At 43.1% G+C, this 25,370-nt stretch overlaps 1 protein-coding gene across 1 annotated transcript in view; it reads left to right on the top strand.

Moving 5' to 3' along the window:
• Positions 1 to 1,653: 1,653 nt before the first annotated feature.
• Positions 1,654 to 25,370, top strand: part of lrp5 (low density lipoprotein receptor-related protein 5) — a 52,548-nt gene continuing 28,831 nt past the window's right edge. The window contains exons 1-10 of the mRNA XM_069685884.1: positions 1,654 to 1,802; positions 13,176 to 13,379; positions 13,472 to 13,688; positions 13,918 to 13,986; positions 14,069 to 14,197; positions 19,153 to 19,349; positions 19,467 to 19,598; positions 24,010 to 24,098; positions 24,206 to 24,424; positions 25,238 to 25,326. Coding sequence (XP_069541985.1) covers positions 1,727 to 1,802; positions 13,176 to 13,379; positions 13,472 to 13,688; positions 13,918 to 13,986; positions 14,069 to 14,197; positions 19,153 to 19,349; positions 19,467 to 19,598; positions 24,010 to 24,098; positions 24,206 to 24,424; positions 25,238 to 25,326 — 1,421 coding nt within the window. The 5' untranslated portion in view covers positions 1,654 to 1,726. The remainder of the gene's footprint in view (positions 1,803 to 13,175; positions 13,380 to 13,471; positions 13,689 to 13,917; positions 13,987 to 14,068; positions 14,198 to 19,152; positions 19,350 to 19,466; positions 19,599 to 24,009; positions 24,099 to 24,205; positions 24,425 to 25,237; positions 25,327 to 25,370) is intronic.

Genomic DNA, 25,370 nt, shown 5'->3' with positions numbered 1-25,370 from the left:
TCAGTTTATAGAGATGAGGTGAATGTGAGCACATGATAATCTGATCGACACGCTCCTGCAGTCAGACGGGAGTTTGCACATTGTCCATTGCTCTGCTGTCTTTTGAAGCACTTTGTAACTTTGTTTTTAAAAACGTGCTACATAATAAAATCATCATTATCATCATTAAGCAGGTGTGCACAGGTTGATGTCTGAGGTTCATTATGTGAAGAAGCGCTGAGGAAAACATCCGTCGTTTCCACATGAGACTTTGGCACATGATGACACATTTCATGGAATATTGTGATCAAGTAAATTTGATCACAGTACCCACAACAGGACCCACAACATGTACTTGATGATGAGGTAATGCAGGTGTGTCCTGAGGCCCCTGCCCTCTGACTCCATAATAACAGCTGCCCCGGGGCTCTGGCCTGTAAGTTAGACAGAGAAAGTTCATAACACAAAGCATCAGTAACTGCTCACACACGTGAAGATAAAAAACCTTTAAGGTGTAAATGAGAATAAGTAAAATTCTTATTATTAATGATGAAGGTGTAAAGTAACCTGAGTACGTTTTTTCCCTGTTTGTCCTCCCTCTGAGCGTCTGACAGTTACAAACACTCATTTCATGTTTCAGTATAAACTTTTAGTAAAACCCGAACAGGCATAAATGTTAAATGCATCAAAGTGTCATTCTGTTTGTCTCTTGTCCGTGTCACCCTGAAGCCTTCACACAGGGACCTATAGGAGCACACGTGTCACAGAAATAAATAAAATATTGAATTTACACAAATTAATTGAAAGGAAGGAAAAACGATAATTACGTTTTTTCTAAGTTATATGACTGTTTCCTTTTGTCACCTGAGGAGTTAAACTCTGTGTTTATATGAAAATACATTCAGACATATTTATATATATATTTAATTGTTCTGGCAAATATTGCAAATAAACAGTGATATTAGTGTCTTAATCTTTGTGAAATAAAAGACGTTTTGATGTTTAATATTGATGATGTCCATTCATTCATTCAATGAAATCCATGACCTGAAATATTTATCACAGCAAACATTGATAAATGTGATTGATTTGGATCAATTAATCAAAAAATATTTAAAACGTCATCATGTCAGACAAATTAAACATGTCATGATGAAGTGTTTATTTACTCACCCGTCTCTCCATTGTGTCAATACAGTCAATAACAATAATCAATAATAATACAATTTATTGATGATTGTTCGCTGATTTTCTTTGTTTCAGCTTCATTTAATCATTTAATGAGGAAACTAGAAATCTGAGAACACGGCAACAAGTTCAATGTTAACGTAAAACTAATCATCGTATTATTATTATTATTATTATTATTATTATTATTATTATTATAGTTGTTCTCATTATAATCACAACATACAAACGTCAGTCTAAGTGAAATAAATCAATCTTCTTGCCTCGTGTCAAATGACGTCACACAACGTTCGCCTTCCCCCCTTTTTTCCCTCTATGCGCGAGCTCGACAGTCCAAAGTATAAAGTAGCACGAGCGCCTGAAGTGAGGGAAAAAAAGTCTGGAGAGTGTAGAGAGGGACTCACGCATACAGGAGCACCGCACACACACGCACACGGGCGCGTGCAGACACACATCCAGCACAGAGCGGGTGCAGGCCGGGCTGTGTTCATGAACACACGGAGCAGCGGACATCTTTACAACTTCTCCAGGAGTGAAACACGAACATGGAGTGGAAGTTATGGATTTAAAGCGCGCACGAGCTGAAATGGGCGCTGTGCTGCTGCTGTGGAGCTGCCTGCTGTCCACCGCGCACGGTACGTTCACTTTGTCTTACACCACGCAGAGCTGTGGGTTATTACCGATAAGAACACAGCAGTAACCGTGCTGAGCTCCGGTTGTGTCTGAGCTCAGAGCCGAGCGCAGCAGGCTGTGATTCCTCCGCTGGAAGTTCAGTTTTTATGTCCCAAGGGTACAACAACACAATGGTGTGAGTGAAAGTGTGGAAACTTAGCATCGTAGTGTGTGTGTGGTGATCTGTGGAGGATAAACTGGTGTTAGAATAAAGCAGCCCTCGTGTTTTGGCTCCTCCGGGGCAGTTTTAGTGACTTTCTGCGCGTCGGAGCAGAAGTTTGGAGCCGCGGTGTGTCTGCGGGGCCTCGGCGGCTCCTCCATTCCTGCTCGGTGTCGGGTGTCAGGCTGACTTTCTGCCGTGAGGGGGGCAGAAGCCTGATTTTAGTCTTTATTCAGGAGGTAAAACACTGATGGACAGACAGGTTGAAGGTTTTCTGCCTCTTTATCGGCTTTTCTGTCTCTTTTGTGGTGTAAATGTTTAATGTGAAAGTGAGCAGTCAGAGGCGGAGCTTCGCTTCTTATAGATGCATGGAGGCATTACATCAGGGCTACGGCTGCACACTGTTTGTCTGCTGCATCTTAAACTAAACCTTCATATTTAATGTTCTTAATAACACCTTTACACCTGTCTGTCAACTCTCAGTACACAGGGAATATTAACCTGTAACCTCACCTACAGAGGAGAGTCTGAACATCGCTTTGCTTTGTCACAAACTAACGTTCATAACGGGCCATTGGCCTTTAACATCAATACAAATATTTATATAATGTTAATATGGCCAAGACAAGTGCAGACTCCAAATTATGAAGGACTTAAAAACAAAAGATAAATATGTGACAAACAGCGTCATAATAAAGTATTGTGCTGCTGCTGTAAAACTCTTTTTAGTCCTGATGTAAAAAAACATCCTGATTTTATTCAGACCAAAACGAAATATGATCATGATTTACATTTTTATCGAACATAAAATCTTCTAATCTGTAACTCATCATGAATCAAAATATCCGTCAGAGTAATCACTAAATATGTGCTCACAAATCTAATAATCAGCATTCATTTATTGGACAGTTCACAGTGAGTTGAAGCTTCCAGCTTCTATCTGACATAAACCATAAACATGATTCATTAGAGACCCAAAGGTCAGAACTATAGAGTCATCCTGGACCTATTAATGATATTAATAATACATTTTATTTATACATCACCTGTCATACAAGATCAAAGTGCTTCGTCATCAGGAAACTTAAAGAGCTTAACTGGAAAACAAAAACAGGTGTCAGGGCCACATGTAAGATCCAAAGTCAAACTAGAGGAAGAATAAAGATGAGAATGAGGTAAGATGAAAATCAAAGCAACTTATTAATAAGTTATAGAAATAAAGATAAATTAAATTCATGAAATGAAAACAAAAAAGGGAAAATAAAATGAAATAAAAAGCAAGGAAATAAAGCAAAGTTAGAAAATAGGCCAGTGACGTTTTTACCTTTTCTTTTCAAAATAAAAGCACGTTTATTGTGTTTTATAAAAATAATCTTATTTATGTTTTAATCAGTGAATGATTATGAGCAGTTTTTTTCTTCTTGTGATGAGCTTAAAGAAAGGTAGGAGAGGTGTTAATCAGAGATGATCAACACACACATCAGACCCTGTCAGGTGTGTAGTTACACCTGTGTATTAAGACGATATTAGACCGGTCTGTGTCTCTGTGCTGAACCTCGCTCAGATGTGATCCGTATTTTGGAAGCAGAACCAGATCATTGTTGATTTCTGTGAGTATGAAGAAACATGCTTTTATTTTCTGTCAGAAACGTTGTTAATGTTTGCCCTGGTTAACTGGTGTGTCGCTCAGATTACAATATATTGAATAGTATGTTGAAGAAATGGATCTATAAAAAGAGCCATCAGCTTCAGATCAAAGGAAAGGAAAATATCTAAACATGTATATGTTTGGTTATTTATCATTTTCAAAAACCGTATTGATGCTCAGAAATTCAGTGTCAGTAGGTTACCTGCAAAGATTCAGTTCTTTAACAGGTGAAGTTGAGCTCTGATATTAAAGGGATGTGATAAATACAAATACAGAACCTGATGTTCTCATTAAATAAATCAACCTTTACTCAGACTTCACGCAGATACTCGTGTGTTCTTTGTACTGTGGCAGATTTCCTGAAATACTAACCTCTTAACGACACAATGATCTCTGTAGTGTGACTCATGTCAAACATATAATCAAAGGTGAAAACATCCAAAGGTCAGCAGCAGACAGGATTCACCAAAGCTCCACAACAGGACGGTAAATATTTATAAGAGTGGACTCTGAACAACCTTGTCTGCACTTCAAACACACTGTACGACAACATGCAGACAAACAAGCTACACAACCGTTCAGAGATTTAATGATTAACAAACACACGGGGCAGTGAGTGCACCGGACACACTGAACCACTTTAACATCTTCATGTCGTACGAGGAGAAGAGTTTAACACTGAGGCGACCACATGCACACACACTTCACACACACTCTTCAAAAACACCAACACCTTGTCAGTACACAGCCATGCAAACATCACAGCTGTGTGTGTGTGTGTGTGTGTGTGTGGCAGACTGTTGGATCTCTGTGTAAATGCTCCTGCTGTTTTCATAAATGATTCTCAGATTAAATCTGAATGAGGAAACTAAACTGTTGACAATGTATTTTATATTGACTCCAGCTGATGACCGCCTGCTGTGACACAGAGAGAAGTCATATTTAACCATCACGGTCTCGTCTGACCAAAAGCGTCATAAGCTGGAGATATAGCTTGTTTGCTTTTAACTACACATTTGTGTGTGCATGATCGCTGCCCTGTGCAGTTTGGAGCGTCGGCTCTGCACGTCCTTAAAAATGAACGCTACGGGAGCATAAGCTGCAGTGTGCACATGAACAGTAGGGGCAGTGTAGAAGGGATGTGACAGGGTCGACACAGCAGCTGGGACAACAATGGCAGAAAGTTCTGAAGACGAGCTGATAGACCAAATCCACGATTATCCACATGTGTACGATGTGTCGTTGCCGCTGCACAGAGACAAACATGCCTGTCCAACAGCTGCAGACAGATAAGTTCTGTTTTAGACGTCGACGAAGAAACCTGCAAAAGTAAATGGAAACAAGTCCGGGAGCGTTACGACCATGCATGGAGGAACGTGCTGGAGAGACGGAGAAGGGACATATAGGGCTGGGTTTAAATGAAAATCGATTTTTCTGATTCGAGTTGATTCTCATTTGAATGACCCAGTATCGATTCATGAATCCCAAGATTGATCGTAAAAAATATGTGTACAAACGAGTCCGACCTCTCACGTTTCTGAGCGCTCCTGAACGCAGCACGACTCAGCACATCCCTACAGAGACATCAGTGATCGCCGACGGACTCTTTTTATTGCGTACGTCCATGAATATGTCAGTTAGTTTTGCTCTGATGTTTATGTCTCTCTCTGTCAGCGAGTGTATTTTCAGCTTGTTGTAATACAGCATGTCGTTCACCACTTCTTCTTCTTCTTGTGGCGTTTTATGGCGGTTGGCAAACAACGTTATGGTGCATTACAGCCACCACCTGGTATGGAGTGTGGATCAGGATTCTAACTACTGTCTTCAAAACTAAATATTTAGGGGGAAAAATGTATGAGTCTCGTGTGGTTTTGTTCTTCACGCTGTGAGATCTCGTGGCCAAATCTCGCGCAAGTTGAACCCCAGTCCGTTTAATCAAAACCCTGAGTCACATGTTCAGACTGAAAATCTGAAAGTGGAAAAAAGTTAAGTCTAAGTCATAACATTGTTAACATTGTGTTGACTGCTGTGAGTTGGTCATGTTAAATAAAAAGGACATGATGTTACTAGAAACATGAAAGATTTTGATAATGCACCAGGTTAGAGGTGCACTGATATTGTAACTAAATACCCCTAACCAAATCGATATTGAATCGAACTGAGAAATTCGTATCGATACTCAGCCCCAGGGACGGTGCTGACGGTGTGTTCTGTCCACCCAACACACAAAGTTATACTGTATATTCTTAGAGCTGTACTGACATTTAAATGAACAGTAACAGAAGAAGTTGAGGTGACAGGAAGTTCTTCTACATAGGGTTTGGATGATGATGCTGTTTTCCAAACTACAGCCATACAACATGATCCAGTTCAGACTCTTTCATGATCCCACTTAGGTCTCATTTTTTACCGCAGACAAGGGTGTATCTTTAAGAACAGGACGGTTGCACACCTGTGAACAGTGACACACTGCGAGAGTGACACTTTGTATGCTAAAGTATGAGTATAAACTTAATTACATAAAAACTGCTTAATTGGATTTTTATCTTTAATGCATGTGATAAATGTTGCGTTATCAAGTGCGGCACACGTTCACTCAGCCATAAACTTGAAACATTGATGCTGGTTACTGAGGTGCATTCAGAGTCCTGTAAATTATAACTCTGACCATCTTTGACTCTCAGGTGGTGACAGAAGATTAGAGTCCTGTTTCTCGTCTGGCTCGGGCACAGAAGGAACCTCAGTGCTTTCTTTGTACTAAAGTAGTTTTAATGTGAAAAGTATCACAAGTTTACTTTCAACTGAAATCTTTCATTAGATTTTTCCAAACTGGTAAACATGAGACTATTTAAATGCCCTGTGAACTCTGCCTTTTCACTTCCACTTTCAGACAGGTGGGTAACTTCCAGACTCCTCAACATCAGCCTGCACATATGGGCCACTGCGTTCACTGCGTGCGAGCCTGTCCTTCTGTTTGTTTGTCTGTTTGGATGGAGGAACACTCGACATCAACAAACCAGGGAGAGACCTGACGAGGCGACTGACGACAGAACTGTTTTCATGTAGAAACGTGAACGAAAATCAGAAAAAACCCCACTCATTTTTACTTTTTGGAATCTGGCCATGCATTCAGCTATCAGCGGCTCTTAAAGTCGATTGAAACTCTGAATTAAAGGCTAAACTGTTGGTTGAGATGCATCAGAGCAATCTTTCCTCAGCTCCTGTCTGCAGGGAGGAGCAGAGCGTGTTAGAGGAGCAACGTGGAGGTCAGGAGAAGAGATTTGGTGACAGTGCTGAGGAGGAATGTAAGGAAGAGATTGATATCTTTTCCTGTTTGTTTTGCACTGGTGTGAAACTCCAGAGAGCTGCTGTGCTGCTAGGATTTCATACAAACCCAGAGGAGTGAGAGGGAGGAGAGAAATACTGCTGAGAGGAGAGGAGAGGAGGAGAGAGGGAGAAAGAGGAGCAGCGGTGGAGAGAGAGAGGAATCCAGGGTTTCTACGCAAGCTGGAAAACTATGAAATGTATTTTGTAACTTGTTGTTCTGGACAAGTTTGGAAATAAGAAACGCGTGTCTCCAGATTATTACCCGGTTCAGTTTTCTAAAACATGTTTGTTTTTGAGCATTATCGTCTCTGAGGGCGAGCAACGTCAGTGAAAGTGACAAACGAGTGTCTGAAGCAGCGTCCCTTCAACTCAACCAAACACCTGCCACCAGATGAGAACAACATCTCTGACTTCTTTACACACACAGTCGTCTGCATGTGTTTGTAGTAGTGCACAGTGTAATCTGTCCGGATGAGGGACGCTCCCCTGCAGTGATTCAGGCTGGAAAAATAACCTCCTCAAATGTCAAAGATATTTTTTTGCTCATTTCTTAACTCGCTCTGATTTTATTGCTCAGATAATAACCAGAAATCGTGTAACAGCGGCTGTAACCTGTCACCTGTTTGAGGCCTGTGTTTGGCACTTAAAGCATTCGATGTATCTCCCTGTTTCACGAGGAGCGTTCTCCTGCTGATGTTGCCTGTTGCATCGTCTGAACTGTCCGGATGTCACTTTTTATTCGGTTAAAGTTGAATGTTACACGTTGGTTCGTGAATGCAGCAGCTGCTGTCTCCTCTTAAACAACAAAGACTGAAACTCTGCAGCACCAAAGGGGTCAGTTCACTTCCTGTGTGAGCTGAGATGTTAATAAACAAATATAAAGTCTGACAATAAAACAACACACAGAATGTAACACACAGAATGTAACACACATTTTCACACATTGTAATGCCAGAAAAAAGTCTGGAAACCTGGAATACTGAAATGGAAAATGTGACAGATCCTTGGAAGTGTGTGGAAGCCTACCAACACACACACACACACACACACACACAGAATGGGGTGCAGCGGTGCGTTGCTTTAGAAACTTCTTTGGGACCCTCTTTCTTTTCAAGCTGCCACCTCAGTATGACCTCCTCCCCCAACACACACCCCCACACGCACACACGCACACACGCACACACTCAGGCCTCGCCCCCCCCCCCTCTACTCTGATTGTTAATCCCATTGACAAACTGAAATGTAGTTTTTTGGTCAGTTCTTTTGTGTTGCACCGCGCGCACACACACACACATACACACACACACACACACACACACACACACACAAAACGCAACACCAGGTGCAGTGATGTCATTCGTCCTCACACACATTTGTAACATTTCACAGTGAGAATGTGAAAATTGTAACCATAAATACAGACACAAATCTACAGTCTGCCACACGTCTTTGTGCACTACATTAACACATGAGAGCCGAATCGTCACACCGACCTGCTGGTTCAAACCGCTAACACACTGAATAAAACTCTGAAATGAAATGTTTTTCTCCGATGCGTAGCTTCGGGGGCTGCTAGCTGAGCTGTGCTAACTTTGGCTCGGCTTGTTTCTCTGCTAACTTCAGATCTAGAAGTCTGATGACCAAAATCATTTACCTGGTTAAATGATGTTAAAACAAAGCTGGTAATGCATCTGTAAACTGAACAACACTGGGTTGTCTTAGCATTAACTCTAAACTTTGTACAGCCTGTTGTCAGAAGATCACCGGGGGTGCGACCCACCCGGGTCTGAAGTGTAACAGATCTTTTAATCAGGTCCTCTCTCTGTGCAGCCTTACTGTCACTTAGAAACAACATAAAGTCAAGGGAGGATCTTGGAGGGTCACATTCTCGCAGGGGAGAGGGCCGCGGGCCTTCTCTGGGAAACGGTCGTTATTCAAGAGTTTATTCACCACTCAGAGAAGAGAAGAGAGATTTTCTATTTCTCACTTACTTTTCTTTATTCAAAGATCGTTGTGAACACTCCTTTAAGTTGGTTTGGTTAAGATTTGACTTTTTCCTTTTACGGTTTTGGTAACGAGGTAGCGCAGAGGGTGTAGGTGTTACATTGGGTGTACCAACTGTCCCTTCTGCTTGTGTCTCACAGAGATGTGTGTGCATAATGTGTAAATTGTCCCGAGTTGAACAGAGTTCATGGTGGATGAGTTGTAGGCCTCTCAGCTCTGTGGCCTTGATGGGTGCGGTTTACTGTGTCTGTCTCACGGATGCAGGTATCCTCCCTTTCCTCCCTCACAGACTGTGTCAGAGTTTATCTGCAGGAGTCACTGATGTACAGGTTGACAGATTCTGATGCTCACTTCAACAGAAAGCTCCCAGACTTCCAACAACTATATTAATTAAACCTTCTGGATGTGGGTTAAGGATGGTTTGCCACGGGTTCAGATTTTTAGTATCACGCTGTCGGACTCTGAAGTAGTTTTTATGCAACTTCCTTCAACAAAATATGAACATTTACTTTTAATTTCCCCAAATAAAAGTCATCTGTTTGTATCTTCAGATAATCTTTGTCACTTTAAATGTCTCAAGATGAAATGAGTTCTTATGGTGGTGACGAGTTAGCAAAGTAGAGATGAATATTTATGATTCACAGATGATGTGGTAACTTTCTCAGACAGGACTTTATTGTAATCTCAAAGGGAATATTGCTGCTTAAATTAAGATTAAATAACACATTTAAGTCCTCTAAGAAAGTCATTGGTGCATGGACTCTACAGGGACGTATAGTGAAAAAGAAAGCTGCATCAAGACAACCATGCTAACACTGAGGGTGTGTCATGGGACAGATGTGCAGGTGATGAGAAGAGCTGCAGGAAAACAGCAGATCAATGAGAGAAATAAACAACTTCCTGACTCAACATTTGTTGGAGTGTTGGTGGTCCTGGCTGAATATGATTGTTGCATGAGAGTCAAACTTATTAGTCCAACCAGTTTCAGATGAATTATAATGTGATGAAAACACAACAGCAGCACAGTGCCAGCACTGAGTGATTCCAGGTTAGGCTAGCTGACTCTCTTTAACAGACGTCAGGAGGAGCTGCTGCTAACATTAGCTTGGCTTGTTTAAATTCCTGCAGTGTCCATCATTCACAAAAAAGTAAACTAACAGACGCAGTAATTAAAACCAGTTTAACCAGGTTTCAGGTTAAATATCAGTGTCTTTGGTTCGCTCTTCAGCAGACACAGGATGTCAGGTGAGGGGAGGGCTGCTAGCCGAGCCGCTAATTTTACAACTTTCTCTACAGTTTCCTCTTTGGAGTAAATCAGGTGTTAAACTTTCCTGTGGCCTTGGTGCCTCTTCGTCACAGTCTTTTATCAGCGCTAATTTTATCGCCCAGCCCTACAGACACGTGCCCCTAGAACCAACATATAACATTACTGCATATTTAGAGTAAAGGTGTGCTTGTCCCTCTCAGCTAGCAAGGAACGTTCCCCTAACATCGGCTAACATTACCTACAAGTTCTAATTACGTTGGAAAGAAACGTTTTAATCTAATATTCAAAGATTGTTTTAAGGATGTTTATCATTTCAAAGTTTCAAAGTAAAGACAAAACGTTTTCTGAAGATGTTTTCAGAGAACGTTCTTCTGCTATTAAAGGAACATTCTGGGAACCAAATCAAAACTTCCTGCGCAAAACATTACCAGAACATCACACGTAACATTTTCAGAACGTTCTTATAGATGTTGTGTATCCTCTTTGTGCGTGCTGTGTTTGGATGCTGCAGTCTGGACTCGTCCTCTCAGTCTTTAAGAAACCTTGAATGTCCTCAGAGGTCTGTCGGCTCTAATCCTCAGAGAGCGTCTCTGTTAGGTGACCTGAGGAGCCCCTCGCTGTGTGGTCTGACCTCTCTCCTCTCTCTGTTTTATAACTGCAGGCCTGTGCAGGGAGATTTTATTTAGTGTTAACTTTTTGATTCATTATTTGGTCCAAAACACGTCTTGTTTCCCGCTCTGCTGCTGCTTCTCCTGTTGGCTGCTGTGAATCATGAGCTGCAGCTGCTTCTGACAGAAGAGATGTGGTCATGTAAGTGTGTTTATGTCGACTGTAAACAGAGGAGGTCAAAGTTTAAACCCACATCGATGTCAGTCACAAACATCTTTTTATACTAACTGACTGAGAGGCAATACAGTGTGTGTGTGTGTGTGTGTGTGTGTGTGTGTGTGTGTGTGTGTGTGTGTGTGTGTGTGTGTGTGTGTGTGTGTGAGAGAGAGAGAGAAGGACAGGCTGCAGTTCAGGGACAGATTGACAGATTCACTGTGTCTTCATGCTGAGGGATCACAGGAGGCCGGCCGAGCCAAACCACAGCTCTGCCACCCGGCCAGAACAAAACCACAGGCTGTCACAGCACAGAGGCAGCTGCTGACACACACACACACACACACACACACACACTGTACTGTCAGGGTGCAACATGTTTCCTTTTAACATTTTCTTCACGTTCTAACTTTGTTCGTTTTATCTGAAGCACTCAGGGTCACAGATTCATTATTACTGAGAGGTCTGATGTTTTTGCCGTGTCTGATGCTGAGTCACATGATCACAGTTGTTCTGACACCATTGTCTCCTTATACAGATTATGATACCCAGACATAAACCTAGTGTTGGTGGAAAACACATTTCTACCTTTGACTTAACTCTGCTAGCATCATGCTGATGTTGTGTGTGTTTGTCACACAATAAGTTACCTGAAGCCAGGTGATTTTTTGCGATGAATATATATAGTATGGGATCAGTGCATTGAATGGCGTATGCACACGATAACACACATCTTAGGCAGCATCAGATGCTGACATCAGAGCAGCTCTGCTCCTGAACATGCTGCTGCATGGATCAATAGTGATCAAGTTTAGTCCTCCATGTTTGTTAATGACTCGAGTCTTCAGTATTGTAACCTCTGAAAAAAACAGACTTCAATTTTAAATTCAGTTTTTAGTACAAAAGAAAAACAAATCTAAACGCTCATAAGATGATAAACACCTTAAAGATTTAATGTGGAAGGCTTTCATGTAAATAAGTCTCTCTCTCTCTCTGAATGAGGTAACACATGCTGATGGCCCACTGATGAAAGCCTTTACGTTTGCAGTATATAGTATTATTATGGACTGGGGGTCTGTGGCGACGCCCAGTTAGTGACGCGTTTTCCATCAGCCAGCAGTGGTTGGTCTGCCAGAGAGGGCAGGCGGAGCTAAGCGGCTGCTTTTCCGCTCTCTGCAAGTGTTGCCGGTAAACAGTAATCTACTATGGCTGAACAAACAAAGAGTTACAACCGGAGCCGACCGTGGACGTCTGCTTAAATTAGGAAGTGTCCGTTTATCGCCAAAGGTGCAGACAAACAGAACGAAACTGAGATCTTCGAGATTACACCTTTAATTAAAGTCCATTGTCCAGAAAACATTGAAGACTGCAACATTTTCTGTCAGCTGCTGAGTTTGTTTTTTTCAGTTAATCTTTTCTTAAGCACGTAAAGAAGTGTTGTATCTGTGATTGTTCTTGAGGTTACAAAACCTGAAGCACGAACAGACGTGCAGAAAGAAGAAGAACTTCTTATGTTGGATTTTAAATAAGCATTAAGATCAGTTCAAAGCTCTGCAGGACAAATATTACAACATACTTCAGGTCACTTTTTACATATTAAAGAAACATAACATAAGTGAGTAAGATCCCCGATATGTTAATAACAGTCAGTTCTGTGCAGACAAAGTTGAGCTTGTTTTTTACAGCAGGTAAAGAAGTGTTTCACCTTTCAGCTTGTTTAGAACAAAGGATAACCACCCCAGGTTTTAACATCAGGATGCATGACTTAAAGGTAAAGCAGAACCTCTAATGATCAGTTCAAGTCAAATTATTGAGGTTTTCCTTGTGACATAAGTTCAGTTTAATTCTTTGCAGGTCAAATACTGATACACGTCAGAGCATTTGATTTTGCTTTTTCTGTTTGCACATTATTTAATCAATATGAGCATCAATGCAACCTAATCTACCAAATAATCAGACCCAGTTTTGATTCATAATCCAGTTAATGTCACAGACGGGTGAGCTGGCTGCAGACAAGAGTAATATTCCATCCTGTCAACCAAAACCGGCATCCGAAGGTGTTTGTGAAAAGGTTTGAATGTCACATCAAACTGTCTCCTCTTCCTCAGGCTCACCTCTCCTCCTCTTCGCAAACCGGCGGGACGTGCGGCTGGTGGATGCAGAGGGCGTGCGGGGCGAGTCGTCCATCGTTGTCAGTGACCTGGAGGATGCAGCGGCCGTGGACTTCCTGTACTCTGATGGTCTGATATTCTGGACAGACGTCAGCGAGGAGGCCATCAAACAGACGCACTGGAACCAGTCGTCAGTCAACTGTAAGCCTGCATGCTGTCCCTTATTCACCTGGAACAGTATCTACAGCAGGTTCCTCCTCCTCTTCCTCACTCTGTTTGCTCTCTGTTTGCAGCCCTGCAGGAGGCTCTGGGGACGGGTCAGACGGTGGTGGTCTCCGGGCTGGACAGTCCAGACGGGCTGGCCTGTGACTGGCTGGGTAGAAAGCTGTACTGGACGGACTCGGAGACCAATCGGATCGAAGTGGCCAACCTGGACGGCTCCTTCAGGAAGGTCCTGTTCTGGATGGACCTGGACCAGCCGAGGGCGATCGCACTGAACCCGGCTCAACGGTAACACACACACACACACACACACACACACACACAGGAGTTTTAAATAGAGAATTACTGACACTGGTTGTACAGGTGTCTTAGGGGGAAAACTACGGTGGCCTTTCAGAAATGGTCGTCCTCACCAATAAATAAATAAATAAATGCAGAAAGAAGTGACCAATAAAAAAGTTCAGCAGGTGTGTACAGATGGTGGGTTGCTCATTGGGGTATCTCTTTGTTACATCAGGTACATGTACTGGACAGACTGGGGGGAGGAGCCCAGGATAGAGCGTGCAGGGATGGATGGCAGCAACAGGTACGCTCACTTTAAAACCACATCGTATACACGAATAAGACAACATGAGCAGCAGCTGTGAGGTGATTGTGTGTCTCTACAGGAAAGTGATCGTGGACGCACACATCTACTGGCCCAACGGTCTCACCATCGACCTGCTGGAGCAGAAGCTGTACTGGGCCGACGCCAAGCTGAGCTTCATCCACAGAGCCAACCTGGACGGGTCAGCACGGTACGGACCCTGTTTATGTTTGTGTGAGGTGTGATGATATGAAATATCTTCACCCGCATGACTAGAATCACAGTGCAGGTGGAGCAGGTGAAGCAGGTAGAGGTGAGCCTGAGTTGAAGCTCACACAGTGATGATGGCAGCAGACACACTGGTGTGTTGGCGCTGTGCTCAGTGGGTTTGTCATGTGCATGTTGCAGAGCTGACTCGCTGAACGAGCTCCATTTATGGCCAAAATATTTCCTCTGAGATAATTTAAACATAAGAGGTCACTAAAGGTCAACATCATCATCATGTCATTTTGTTAAACACATGAATGATGTCTCCCAGCTGCCCAGCGCTCTCTGCTCTACTGCTCTGGTGGACTGGGGGACAGAAGATGCAGACAGAACAACAGCAAAGTGCAGTTCCTCTGGTGTCCACTTGAGGCTGTCTCCAGCAGTGAGTCAGTCCCCATAGAGCCCCATGTTAAACTTTACAGCAGAAATAAACATGTTTACAGCCTGGTACAAAAAACAGTTTGGGTCTCTATAGCTCATTTCTCTCTTCATAACTGTAAGGGGAGAATCTTTATACAACTCACCTGTTTACATTACATTAAGGCTTAATATTGTTTGCTTGTTTGGGAGAGCTCTATTTTGTTCTCATTGGCGACACCTGTGGTGATTAGCGCTAACTGCAGGTGTGTTTTTGGACAGCGCTGCCACTGACGGTTTTTCTTCGTCTGAACATTCAGTTCCTTTTTCTTTGTATTTCAATCATTTATTGAACTGGAGATATTCCAGATTATTACATAAAGTTAAATTACATCCATAAAGTCAACGATGTAAATTAGTGAACGGTTGCTTATCACCAGTAGCTTGCCTGATGTTGTCGTCTCAGTTATCAGCTAATGGACACATCCTTGAACTTGGAGCGTTTATAACGTTACAGTACAAAACTGTTCTGGATCTCATGTTTAAAGATCAGCAGAAAGTTCTCTGAGTTCTCCCCCCGTTCACTTTGCAACAAAGACCTGGAGGAGGGGAGGAGAGAAATAGCTGCACAGACAGAATGAAAGAAAAATAGAGCGAGTATGAGCGGGGTGTCCAACACAAACAGAGCTGTGGTATGGAGGCCCCAGTCAAAACACACACCGCTCCACACACACTCCCACTGCATCAATCTTTCCTTCTCTGCTTCAGGCATCTTATCATCCTCTCTCCCTCTCTCTTCATCCATCCAGCCCCCCTCCATCTTCCTCTCAGTGCTTCTCTTCTGTGGAAAATTCCAAGCAGTCGTTGTCTGCTGACGTTAAATATTAAAAAAAAGCTCCATTTCTAGATCAGGAACCTCTGGAGGAGAAGAATGAAGTGCACACTGGAGCTCATATATAACTGCTGTTAGTCCTCCAGAATCCACACATCTGTAAAATCATTTATTCTCGAGTATCGACGTTTCTCAGGAGGAAATTCCAGCTTGAATTCCACAGAAGCAGAACATCAGGAAACTAGAACCAGGACGGAGTTAAGAAACAGACGTAATGCTCTCCTGGATCATCGCAGGATCACATCTAGACTAAAGTGCTTTTAAAGTTATAAAGATACAGGTCTGAGTGAGGAGCTGATTTGGGTCACAGTCAAAGGTCCACACAGGGTGCAGGACGTATACATTTAGCCCACATGGGACCTGTCCATTATCCTCATCCCTGTCAAACAGAACGCCTGCTTGTACCACACATATACAGCGTCCTATGAAATCTAATGACATTTTTTCCAGACCTATCAGAAGAGACTCTGATCATGTGGTTGATGAATGAAATTTCAACGATTCAGCGACAAAGTATTAAAAGTTAAATGAATAACGATGAATTTGATGAAAGTTTAAAAGTTCTAAAACAAAGGTTCTCCTGACCCGTCGTCTTCGTTCTGTTTGTTTACACCTCACGCTCGTTCTGCCTCCACGACGCTGGAACACTAAACAAACACACTGGGACAACTTTACGCCGGCATCTCTTGGTCCAATGTGAAATGGCAAAGGTGGCGTGACAGCGGAGCTTGGTCATGGCGCTGTACGGGAGCCGCAGTGTTTCCTACCAAGAACCTTTGAAACGTTCCTCCAGCACTTTGGTTGTTGCCTTTTCGCTGCTGTCTAAAGACCTGTGGAGACAAGACTTTCTGAATGCTGACGAGAACTCAACCAATCAGAGACGCTCAGCACTGCAAGGCCCACCCCCAAAGTCCCTGTGCTTTTACAGAGTACCACCCCAGGAGGAGGGACCTTATTGGGGGGTTAAATAAAGTCGGTACAATCTAACACGTTTTACATGCGATTCTATTTTTAAGATCACATTCTGTGATTCTGTCTGTGTTTAGAAATCAACAAGACATTTGAAGCTACAATAAAGTGCCCAGGATGTTAATGAGGGCCGGGTCCCTGCAGTGAAAACCTGACACGAAGCAGTGAAGTCGCCGCACAGTTGCTTCCTGTTAATTCAGCGATGGAGCTCTGAATAACATGTATACTGTTAAGACAAACATCGATATGTAAATCCACATGTTGAAAGATTACATCTTGTTCTTCTAAATCCTTTTTTATTATCTGATTCTGCAATCCGTCCGTGTTTTGCATCTCAGAAATCACTGCAGACATTTCATGCTTGTATCGCACACTAACAACAACAATAGAACCCTGCAGAGGTGATGGACAAGTCACGCAATTTATGCACAATCTGTGCAATTTTCTTGTCCCGTAGTTTCAGACACTCCGCGTTGGGGCTCAGAAACTTAAGATTGTCGTTCTCTGCTGGTTCAGGAGTTAATCCTCCGTCCATGAACTCCAACATCCAGCCGTGGACCTCTGGTGTCCCCATCTCGGTCTCCTGGAGTGGAAACGTGTGACGTGTTGGAAATGTAGGAGAACCTGAGCCAGAGACTCGGTTCCTATGGCAGCAACACACTCAGTCTCACTCTCAGTGCTTAAAGCAGCACAACACAGGGTTTTTATGTAACCACAGCATCCATCATGCTGTCATGATACAGTTTATCTGAAGGTATGTTGTGTTGTGCTCACAGCGTCACAGCAGACACACAAACATGCTCACCTACAGCTCGATTAGAAGTGACGGCTCTAATCTGTGTGTGCCTGACAGCCTGAGTGATGAACTAATTTAGCTGTTTGCTTATTAGTCTGCACACACACACACACACACACGCACAAACACACACACACACACACACACACACACACACACAAAGGCTGAACAGAGCTTTGAAATCTGGAGTTGGTTAAATTTGTTCTTTCTGTTTTCCGTTAACCACTGCTGGCAGACACGAATGCAGTTACAGCACACACACACACACACACACACACACACACACACACACACACAGGCCTAAAAAATGATGATTGATGAAAGCCAGTTTCTGCTGTGTTGATATTCTAAATACGAGCCGCTTTGATCGCGTGCCGCGGTGCGTCGGTGTGAGTGTGTTTTCCTGTAAGTGATTCTAAAGTATGTTTAAGAAAAAAAACACTCTCTCCTCGTCCAACACACACACACACACACACACACACACACACACACACACTCCTCTGGCACACCTCATGCTCTTTGTAACAGTTTGGCCCTAAAGGTGCAGAGAAGGCGAACCTTCAGCGCGGCCTCAGAGCTTCCTGTTGTGCTGTGTTACTGACAGCCTGCGAAGCGTTGTGGCCGTACAGACGGTCACAGCTCTCGGTGTTCATGGCCCCCATAGGAGGGCCCCTGGTGGTTTGCTGACCTTTAACCTAGTGCCTCCATCAGACCCAAACACATGACGTGTCACTCTTTAGCATTTTCATTTCTCTCATTTTCAGCGTATTATAAACCACCTTCCTGACAGATCATCTCCCCTGAGGACAAACTCTTTGGTTTAAATCACCTCCTGTCTCTCCTGCTGCAGATGATGTCAGCACAGCCTCTGTAGTCGCTCTATGGTTAAATGAACGTTGCAGCCGACACGGCGGTCTGACACAGCGCCATAACGAAGCTCGCCTTCATGCAGCCTTTGTCATTCTACACTGGACACCAGCCGCCCCAGTGTGTTTTTACAGCGTTCTGTTGCAGAAGCAAAACGTGCACGAGGTGTAAACACACAGCGCGTGCTTCAAACACACACACACAGACGCTGTTACGCCTCTGTTACGACCTCGCCCCACCGTTACACCTCTGTGTGTTCTACATAGAAGACGGAACCTGACAGAAGCGTAATAATCCCGCCTTGAACTGGCAGTGTAAAAAGGGGCTTATGAGTGAATACTGGGGCTTTAGACGCCTCTGCAGTGGAGCAGATGCAGTCACACACATGTCATCGTTGCTCCATTCAAGATGTGTATTGTCCCTCCGGTTATAATATAGAGACATAAAGTAGAACAAAAAAATAAAATAAAATAAGGAAGCAGAAACGAAACAGTAACAAATAAAAGTAATAATAATAATTATAAGGATATTTGAGAAGTATAGTTTATACATTATTAAATTATGTACATGTGAGGCAGAGGACTATTTACATTCAATATAGTCTGTGTGTTGTGGATCTGCCTCCAGGTGGACCTGTCTGCGCTGAGCTGGGTGTGTGGCATCAACACCTTTTCAGTTGTAAAAAGTGACTGTAGCTCTGAGTAACAGTGGAAAGAATTTAAAAGCTGGCTCTAATGTCAGAAAGTAAATCAAAAAGTTCTCCTACAGCTGCTTGTATTCAGGTAACATTTAAATTGTGAACACTTTGGATACTTTAGTCAGATGGAAAAACACTTCATAGGGCCGCCCGAGAGTCAAAGATTGGAACTTTGTTCTTCGGCCTCAGGAATTAAAATCTGTTTTACTTTCATTAAATAAAAAGACTTTAAATATCCAAACTTTAGCAGTACTTCTTTCTTCCACAGCAGCGGTTAAAACCTCGCTCTGGTTCTGAAGCAGCTTTTGTTCTGTCCTGCAGGGAGACGGTGGTGGAGGGCACGCTGACTCATCCCTTTGCTCTGACGCTGTCTGAGGAGACCCTGTACTGGACCGACTGGCAGACGCGCTCCATCCACGCCTGCAACAAACACAGCGGAGACAAAACGCGAGAGATCCTCAGCGGGATCTACTCCCCGATGGACATCCAGGTGCTGGAGGCCCACAGGCAGCCGTACAGTGAGTGACACATTATTCACGAGTTCATTCACATCTCTGAGGAATGTTCGATGACAAACTGATCATATCATCTTCTCTCTCTACCTCCCTGTGCTCGTGTTGTCGCTGTGGCTGCAGTCCAGACCCCCTGCAGTGACAATAACGGAGGCTGTAGTCACCTGTGCCTCCTCTCTCCAGTCGAGCCCTTCTACAGCTGTGCCTGCCCCACCGGAGTGCAGCTCAAAGCCGACAACAAGACCTGCAAGCCAGGTATGGACCTGATTCACACCTGAAACATTACTCAGGGTTAAAAAAGGCATCATGTCCTGTTTTACTTTTTAATCAATTTAAATCCTTTAGACCACGGGAGCATTTCAGAACGTTTCACTGAGTCCATTCACTGTCGTCTCCTCTGATGTTGGACTCATTTGCTTTTTAGTAAAAGTCAAACGTTAAATGTTCAAACAAGCAGCTGTAATAGTGTCAAAGAGATTCAGCTCATGGACAGCTGAGATGTGGAGTCTCCACGTGAATGGGTCAGCTGATTGCATCACCTTAAATTCAGACTAGTCAAAATCACATGGTCACATTTCAATCATAAGAACAATTAAATATTGTGTTATATATACTCTATTATTTGCACACATGAATAAAACAGTGCTCAGGAGGCTCCAGCTGTTCTACAAAGATCAAATCAGTCAGCTGTTGATTTCGCAAGTTGACGTCAGTTTGGATTTATTTCTTTAAACTAGTTATGAGCCTGAATGTTGAAAAGTAAATCAATCAATTTAAATGAAGGTCAGAGACGGTCTTGATACATGAAATCCGACCATGGTGGACAAACAGTGTGATCAGTATTTGCATGTTGCTGACCTCCATTCCCATTGTCTCTGCCGTGTATTGTGGCGGTGCGCTGAGAGTGTATCAGCCTGAAAACAAGTAGAAGTGACCTGTCTGCCTGCAGAGTGGGATATTAACTGACCAGCCGCCATGTTGATTCCCACAACGCTGAAACAAAAGAGCCTTATTCTGCAGAGAGCCGGCCTGTGTTAGAGTGCGTCTGTGTCTGTTATGTGAATGTTGTTAATTTGAATGAAGCATGCCAACCAATCACTTAGCCACTGTTGACAATAAAAACAACAATGCTCTATTGTGTCAGGCCGCAGTTTGTGTGTGTGTCTTTGTGTCCGCGCTCCTAATTTGTTTTGCTTGGCTGGTTAAATTGAAGGCGTTTGTTATTGCGCTGGCAGCAGAGAGTGTGTTAGTGTGTGTGTGTGTGTGAGAGAGTGTGTGTGTGTGAGACTGTTAGCCTGGGGTCTTTAAGTGTCTAAGAGTGAAGTCAAGCAAAGACGAGAGTGGGATCACAGACGCTCTCCCTCCTTCCTTTTCATCCTGTCCCTCGCCTCGGTCATTTAGGTAACGATGGAACAACTCTCAATGTCAGCTCTGATTGGTTGGCAGGCCGAGGAAGCCAGATATTGATTGGATGTGAAAGTTCAGCTGGAACAAGAGGAGAGAGATTTACATGATTCTCAGAACTTTGTGTTTTCCATATTAGAGACATTGTTTTACATATTGGAGATTTAGCACCACAGGTTTTATTATGTACTTTTATTTAATTCTAAATATTTTCAGGTCTAAATTTCTTACAGGTACAAAAAGTGTTTGAAGGTCTCCAGTAGATGTGTTCATCCTGCAGCAGTGAAACAGGCTGTAACGGCTGCAACATAATCCTTGATGGGTCAAAGGTCGTCCACTAAAAGTTCTTGTTGTTTCCACTGACAGGCTCAGATTGTTATTCTATGTGTGTGACAACATGACAGAAAGGATCCCTACAGAGAGAGACCTTTTTGTTACAGAGGAAGATGATTGTTTTAACCACAAACAGACGTTCAGACATCGCTCTCTGCAAACACACCAGACTCCATTGAGAAAAACAGTGATTTAAGCTCACTGAACACAGGAGCTGCTGCTCTGCTGCTGCCTCGATTTGTTAGTTAGTTTGTGTTTTTTGTGTTAAACAAATATTGTTTTGGGGCCAAATTAACCTTTTTAAATACTGAAGTCAAACACTAACACACACTAATGAACCGGTGGACTTCTGGGTTCTGTGAGGTAGAATTACTGTTTTTGTCAGTGGAGCCTGGTGGCCTTGAAGTAAGGTGATGTAACAGCTGTTTAAGAATCGTACTTGTTAACTCTCTTCCAGAGCACCTCTTTAAATACAAATATATAATATATAATAGAACATATTGTCTTCTTAGTTTTAAAAAATGTTGATTTTTATGGACACACTTGAGGTTCAGTATTTTGTTTGCCATACAGCCACGGCTTTGGCTTCAGAGTCGAGTGAATTTATCTGATAAGTGAGACAAAGACGAGTAGAAAGGCAGAGGCAGAAGGGGGAATAGAGAGAGAGAGACACTTTGAACTGCTTTAAATGTGAGCTCCTCACAGTCAGAGGTGTGGGAGACAAAGAAGAAACAGTTAATTGTCTCCCATGAGGTGAGTTTGGCTCCTGTTAAATCTGAACCAACAGCCAAACAGTGGAGCATCCCTCAGGACAGCAGAGCCCTTTGTTTCCAGACTGGATGGAGCTGACAGGAGGCGAGGGGAGAGCTGGGCTTAGGATTCAATTGTTTGCACCACAGATAGTTATGTTTGTGTAACTTTATCATTTATGGAACGTCATTATTTTTAAGCTTTGTTGCTTCTTGTTACCACCACGGCTGTTTGCTCATTGATGTCAGAATCTCTCTGTTAGGCGAGGGGGGAAAATAATTAAGTAAAATGTTTAGGTAGTTTTACTTTAGTGCTACAAACAGAAAGATAATGCAGACACTCCTACTGTGAAACTAAGAGGAATAAATCAACTAAAAGCCTTTACTGTCGATGCTAAATCATTACAAAAAGCCAGCTCGAGATGCACCATGTTGGATTTGGCAATTATCTGATATTCTGATGTTTTCCAACTCATTTTAGCCAGCTCTGCCTGTTCCATATTTGATTACATGACCTTCTAACTCCATTGAATATCATGTAATTTCATCATTATGTCGTCATGCTGGCCAATTGCATGGATAATAGTGTTGGTAATACAGTTAGTGGTATTTGTGTTGGTTCTGAAAGTTTGATTTTCCAAAGACGAGTGAAACCTCAAACGTTGTCTAAATGTTCACACAGGGAGAGTTACAGTTTCTGTGATCCCACATCTAAATGTTTTTATATCGTCTCACGCTGCGGGTGTTTTAGCCCCCCAGATTATCAGTTGTTCCTTAGGTTTCCTGATAATTCTCCAAAATAGAGCAGCTGAACTGTAGTTCAGCTCATAATGTCTGCTTGTCTGAGAGGTGTATGCGCTGAAGATGCTGAAACAGTCAAAGGACTTTATGTAACCATCCTGTATCTCACCTGAAGTTAACGATTGAAAAACCAGGGTCACTGAAGCATCAGCGTGAGGTCAGCAACAGATTGTTATTTAAAGCCCCTGTGAGGACATTTCGGTGTTTGTTGATTGTGGCGCCCCCTGTGGACAAAGCCGTCTTTTGTCCTGTTCATGCTTAAGTGGTCCTGCTTTCTTTAACAGTCATATGTATCACTCACTTTAAATTTCTGCCATGGAAAATATAAACAAGCGCAGTGTGTAGTTAACCACTTCGCCTGACACCTACCCCCCCGCCAGCAGTTTCAGGCATTAGAAATTTCTATATAGAAATAATCAGTCTTGTCGCTGATGGTCTGGTTCACTTTTGTAGGTCAAATAAAGGCATCAGAATGTATTTCAGTCTGTTTCATTACCAGAGAAAAACTCCTCACAGGAGCTTTAAGGAAACGTCTTTGTCAAATATGAGGAAATAACCATGTCACACACCTTTGGCACAGGTAGGAATTAGTCTGTGGCTTTTAGGCTGGTTGAGCATGTTGAATCATTGTCGGAGCCTGTCGGGGAGAGAAATCAATCTGATGTACTGTCCAGCTAAGAGAAACAGTGCACGAGAAAAGAAACAGTGCACGAGAACAGAAACAGTGCAGGAGAACAGAAACAGTGCACGAGAAGAGAAACAGTACAGGAGAAAGGAAACAGACGTGAGGAAAGCAGGCAAACAACTCGTTCTGTCCTTTTCCACGAGCAAAACGCAGACGGTGAAAGCGCTGCAGCCATGTTCATTCTATTATCAGATCATCCATAAGAACTAGACTCATCACAGAACTGTCTGAGTTAACAGTTTGTATATCCAGTTTTTTGGTCTTCCAGGTTCCCTTTTTGAATGACAAACACAAATGACCTTCACCTGTGAGTATGGAGAGTTGTTACCTCGCATGCAGGTGCAGAACCCATGTGATAGTTGGCTGAGCAATGTTGTCTGGGCTTCTTGGCCCAGACACAGGTGACGTTCAACTTCACAGCAGTCAACCTTCTTCACCGCTACTTCCTGTATATTTGGTTTGTCCCGGGCTTGCGTTACAGAGTATGCATGTCTCCAGTTTGTCCAAACTTATGGACATGCATCACCTAAGTGCCCCTTTAGGAAGAAATCCACACATCCAACTCCTTTCTTTGACAGACAGTACACGATGTAGGACTCTCTGATGGTGTAAAGGTGGTAGTCATCAGCGTACAGGCAGACTGCAGCTCAAAATCAACAAGGATGAACAGCTATGATCTCTTGTGTTTGTTCAGGAGCAGAGCAGGTTTTGCTGCTGGCTCGACGGACTGACCTGAGAAGAATCTCCCTGGACCTGCCAGACTTCACAGATATAGTCCTACAGGTAAACACTCACACACACACACACACACACACACACACACACACACACACTGAAACATGTCCGTCCTGTCTTGTTGCACTCTCCTGATTGTCCTTCTGCTCGTGCAGGTGGATGACATCCGCCATGCCATCGCTATAGACTATGACCCCGTTGAGGGTTACGTCTACTGGACAGACGATGAGGTTCGAGCTATCCGGCGGTCCCACATTGATGGCAGTGACGCCATGATGCTGGTTACCACGGAGATAAAGCACCCGGATGGTATTGCGGTGGACTGGGTGGCCAGAAATCTGTACTGGACTGACACCGGGACAGACCGCATAGAGGTACATGTGAGACTTAACATCAGGGTTCATGTGGTGTAGAAAGCTGTCCATGGTACACTGTGACATCACAAAACCTTTGACTGAATATCTACAGTCCTGACTGTATGCACCCAATCACAGCATCTTTGCAGATGATGAGATTTTATATTGTTTGATCAACATTTATTGTCCATTCCTTCATGTTCTATCTATGCTTTAAAGGTAGTCCTGCATTTTTAAGCTTAGGACCTATTTTTACATATTTTGGCTCTAAATGACTTAAAGGTACAGAAAGTGTCTGACTGTCTCCAGTAGACGTGGTCATTTTGCAGCAGTGAAACAGGCTGTAATGGCTGCAACATAATCCTTGATGGGTCAAAGGTCGTCCACTAAAAGTTCTTGTTGTTTCCACTGACATGACATGACAGAAAGGATCCCTACAGAGATAGACCTTTTTGTTACAGAGGAAGATGATTGTTTTAACCACACACAGACGTTACATCGCTCTCTGCAAACACACCAGACTCCATTCATAAAAACAGTGATTTTAGCTCACAAGACACAGGAGCTACTGCTCTGCCTCTGCCCTGAGTGGTTAGTTTGTTTGTAAGACAAATATTGTGTTGGTTCTGAACAAACCATTTAAAACCCTAAAGTCACAGAATAACACAAACAACCACAGCGATCCATGCAGCAGTAGACCAGCAACTCCTTTGTTCTGCAAGGTTAAATTACTGTTTTTGTCAATGGAGTCTGGTGGCTGGAGAGCAATGTGACAGCTGTTTTGTAAAATCTTAATTTACACCCTAAAATGTGTAAAAATTTGTTTTCCAGGTCACCAGGCTGAACGGAACGTCCCGGAAAATTTTGATTTCCGAGAACCTGGATGAACCCAGAGCCATCGTCCTGGACCCCGTCAATGGGTAGGTGTCAGTGTGTGTTTTCAAAATCAACAGGACTTTACAGG

Source organism: Semicossyphus pulcher, unplaced genomic scaffold (genome assembly GCF_022749685.1).
Source record: "Semicossyphus pulcher isolate SPU_LCO1_2020_fin unplaced genomic scaffold, fSemPul1.0.p SCAF_8, whole genome shotgun sequence".
NCBI classification, from domain to species: Eukaryota; Metazoa; Chordata; class Actinopteri; order Labriformes; family Labridae; genus Semicossyphus; species Semicossyphus pulcher.
The sequence above is the reverse complement of the archived record's forward strand: the minus strand, read 5'-3'. Positions and strand labels throughout refer to the sequence as shown.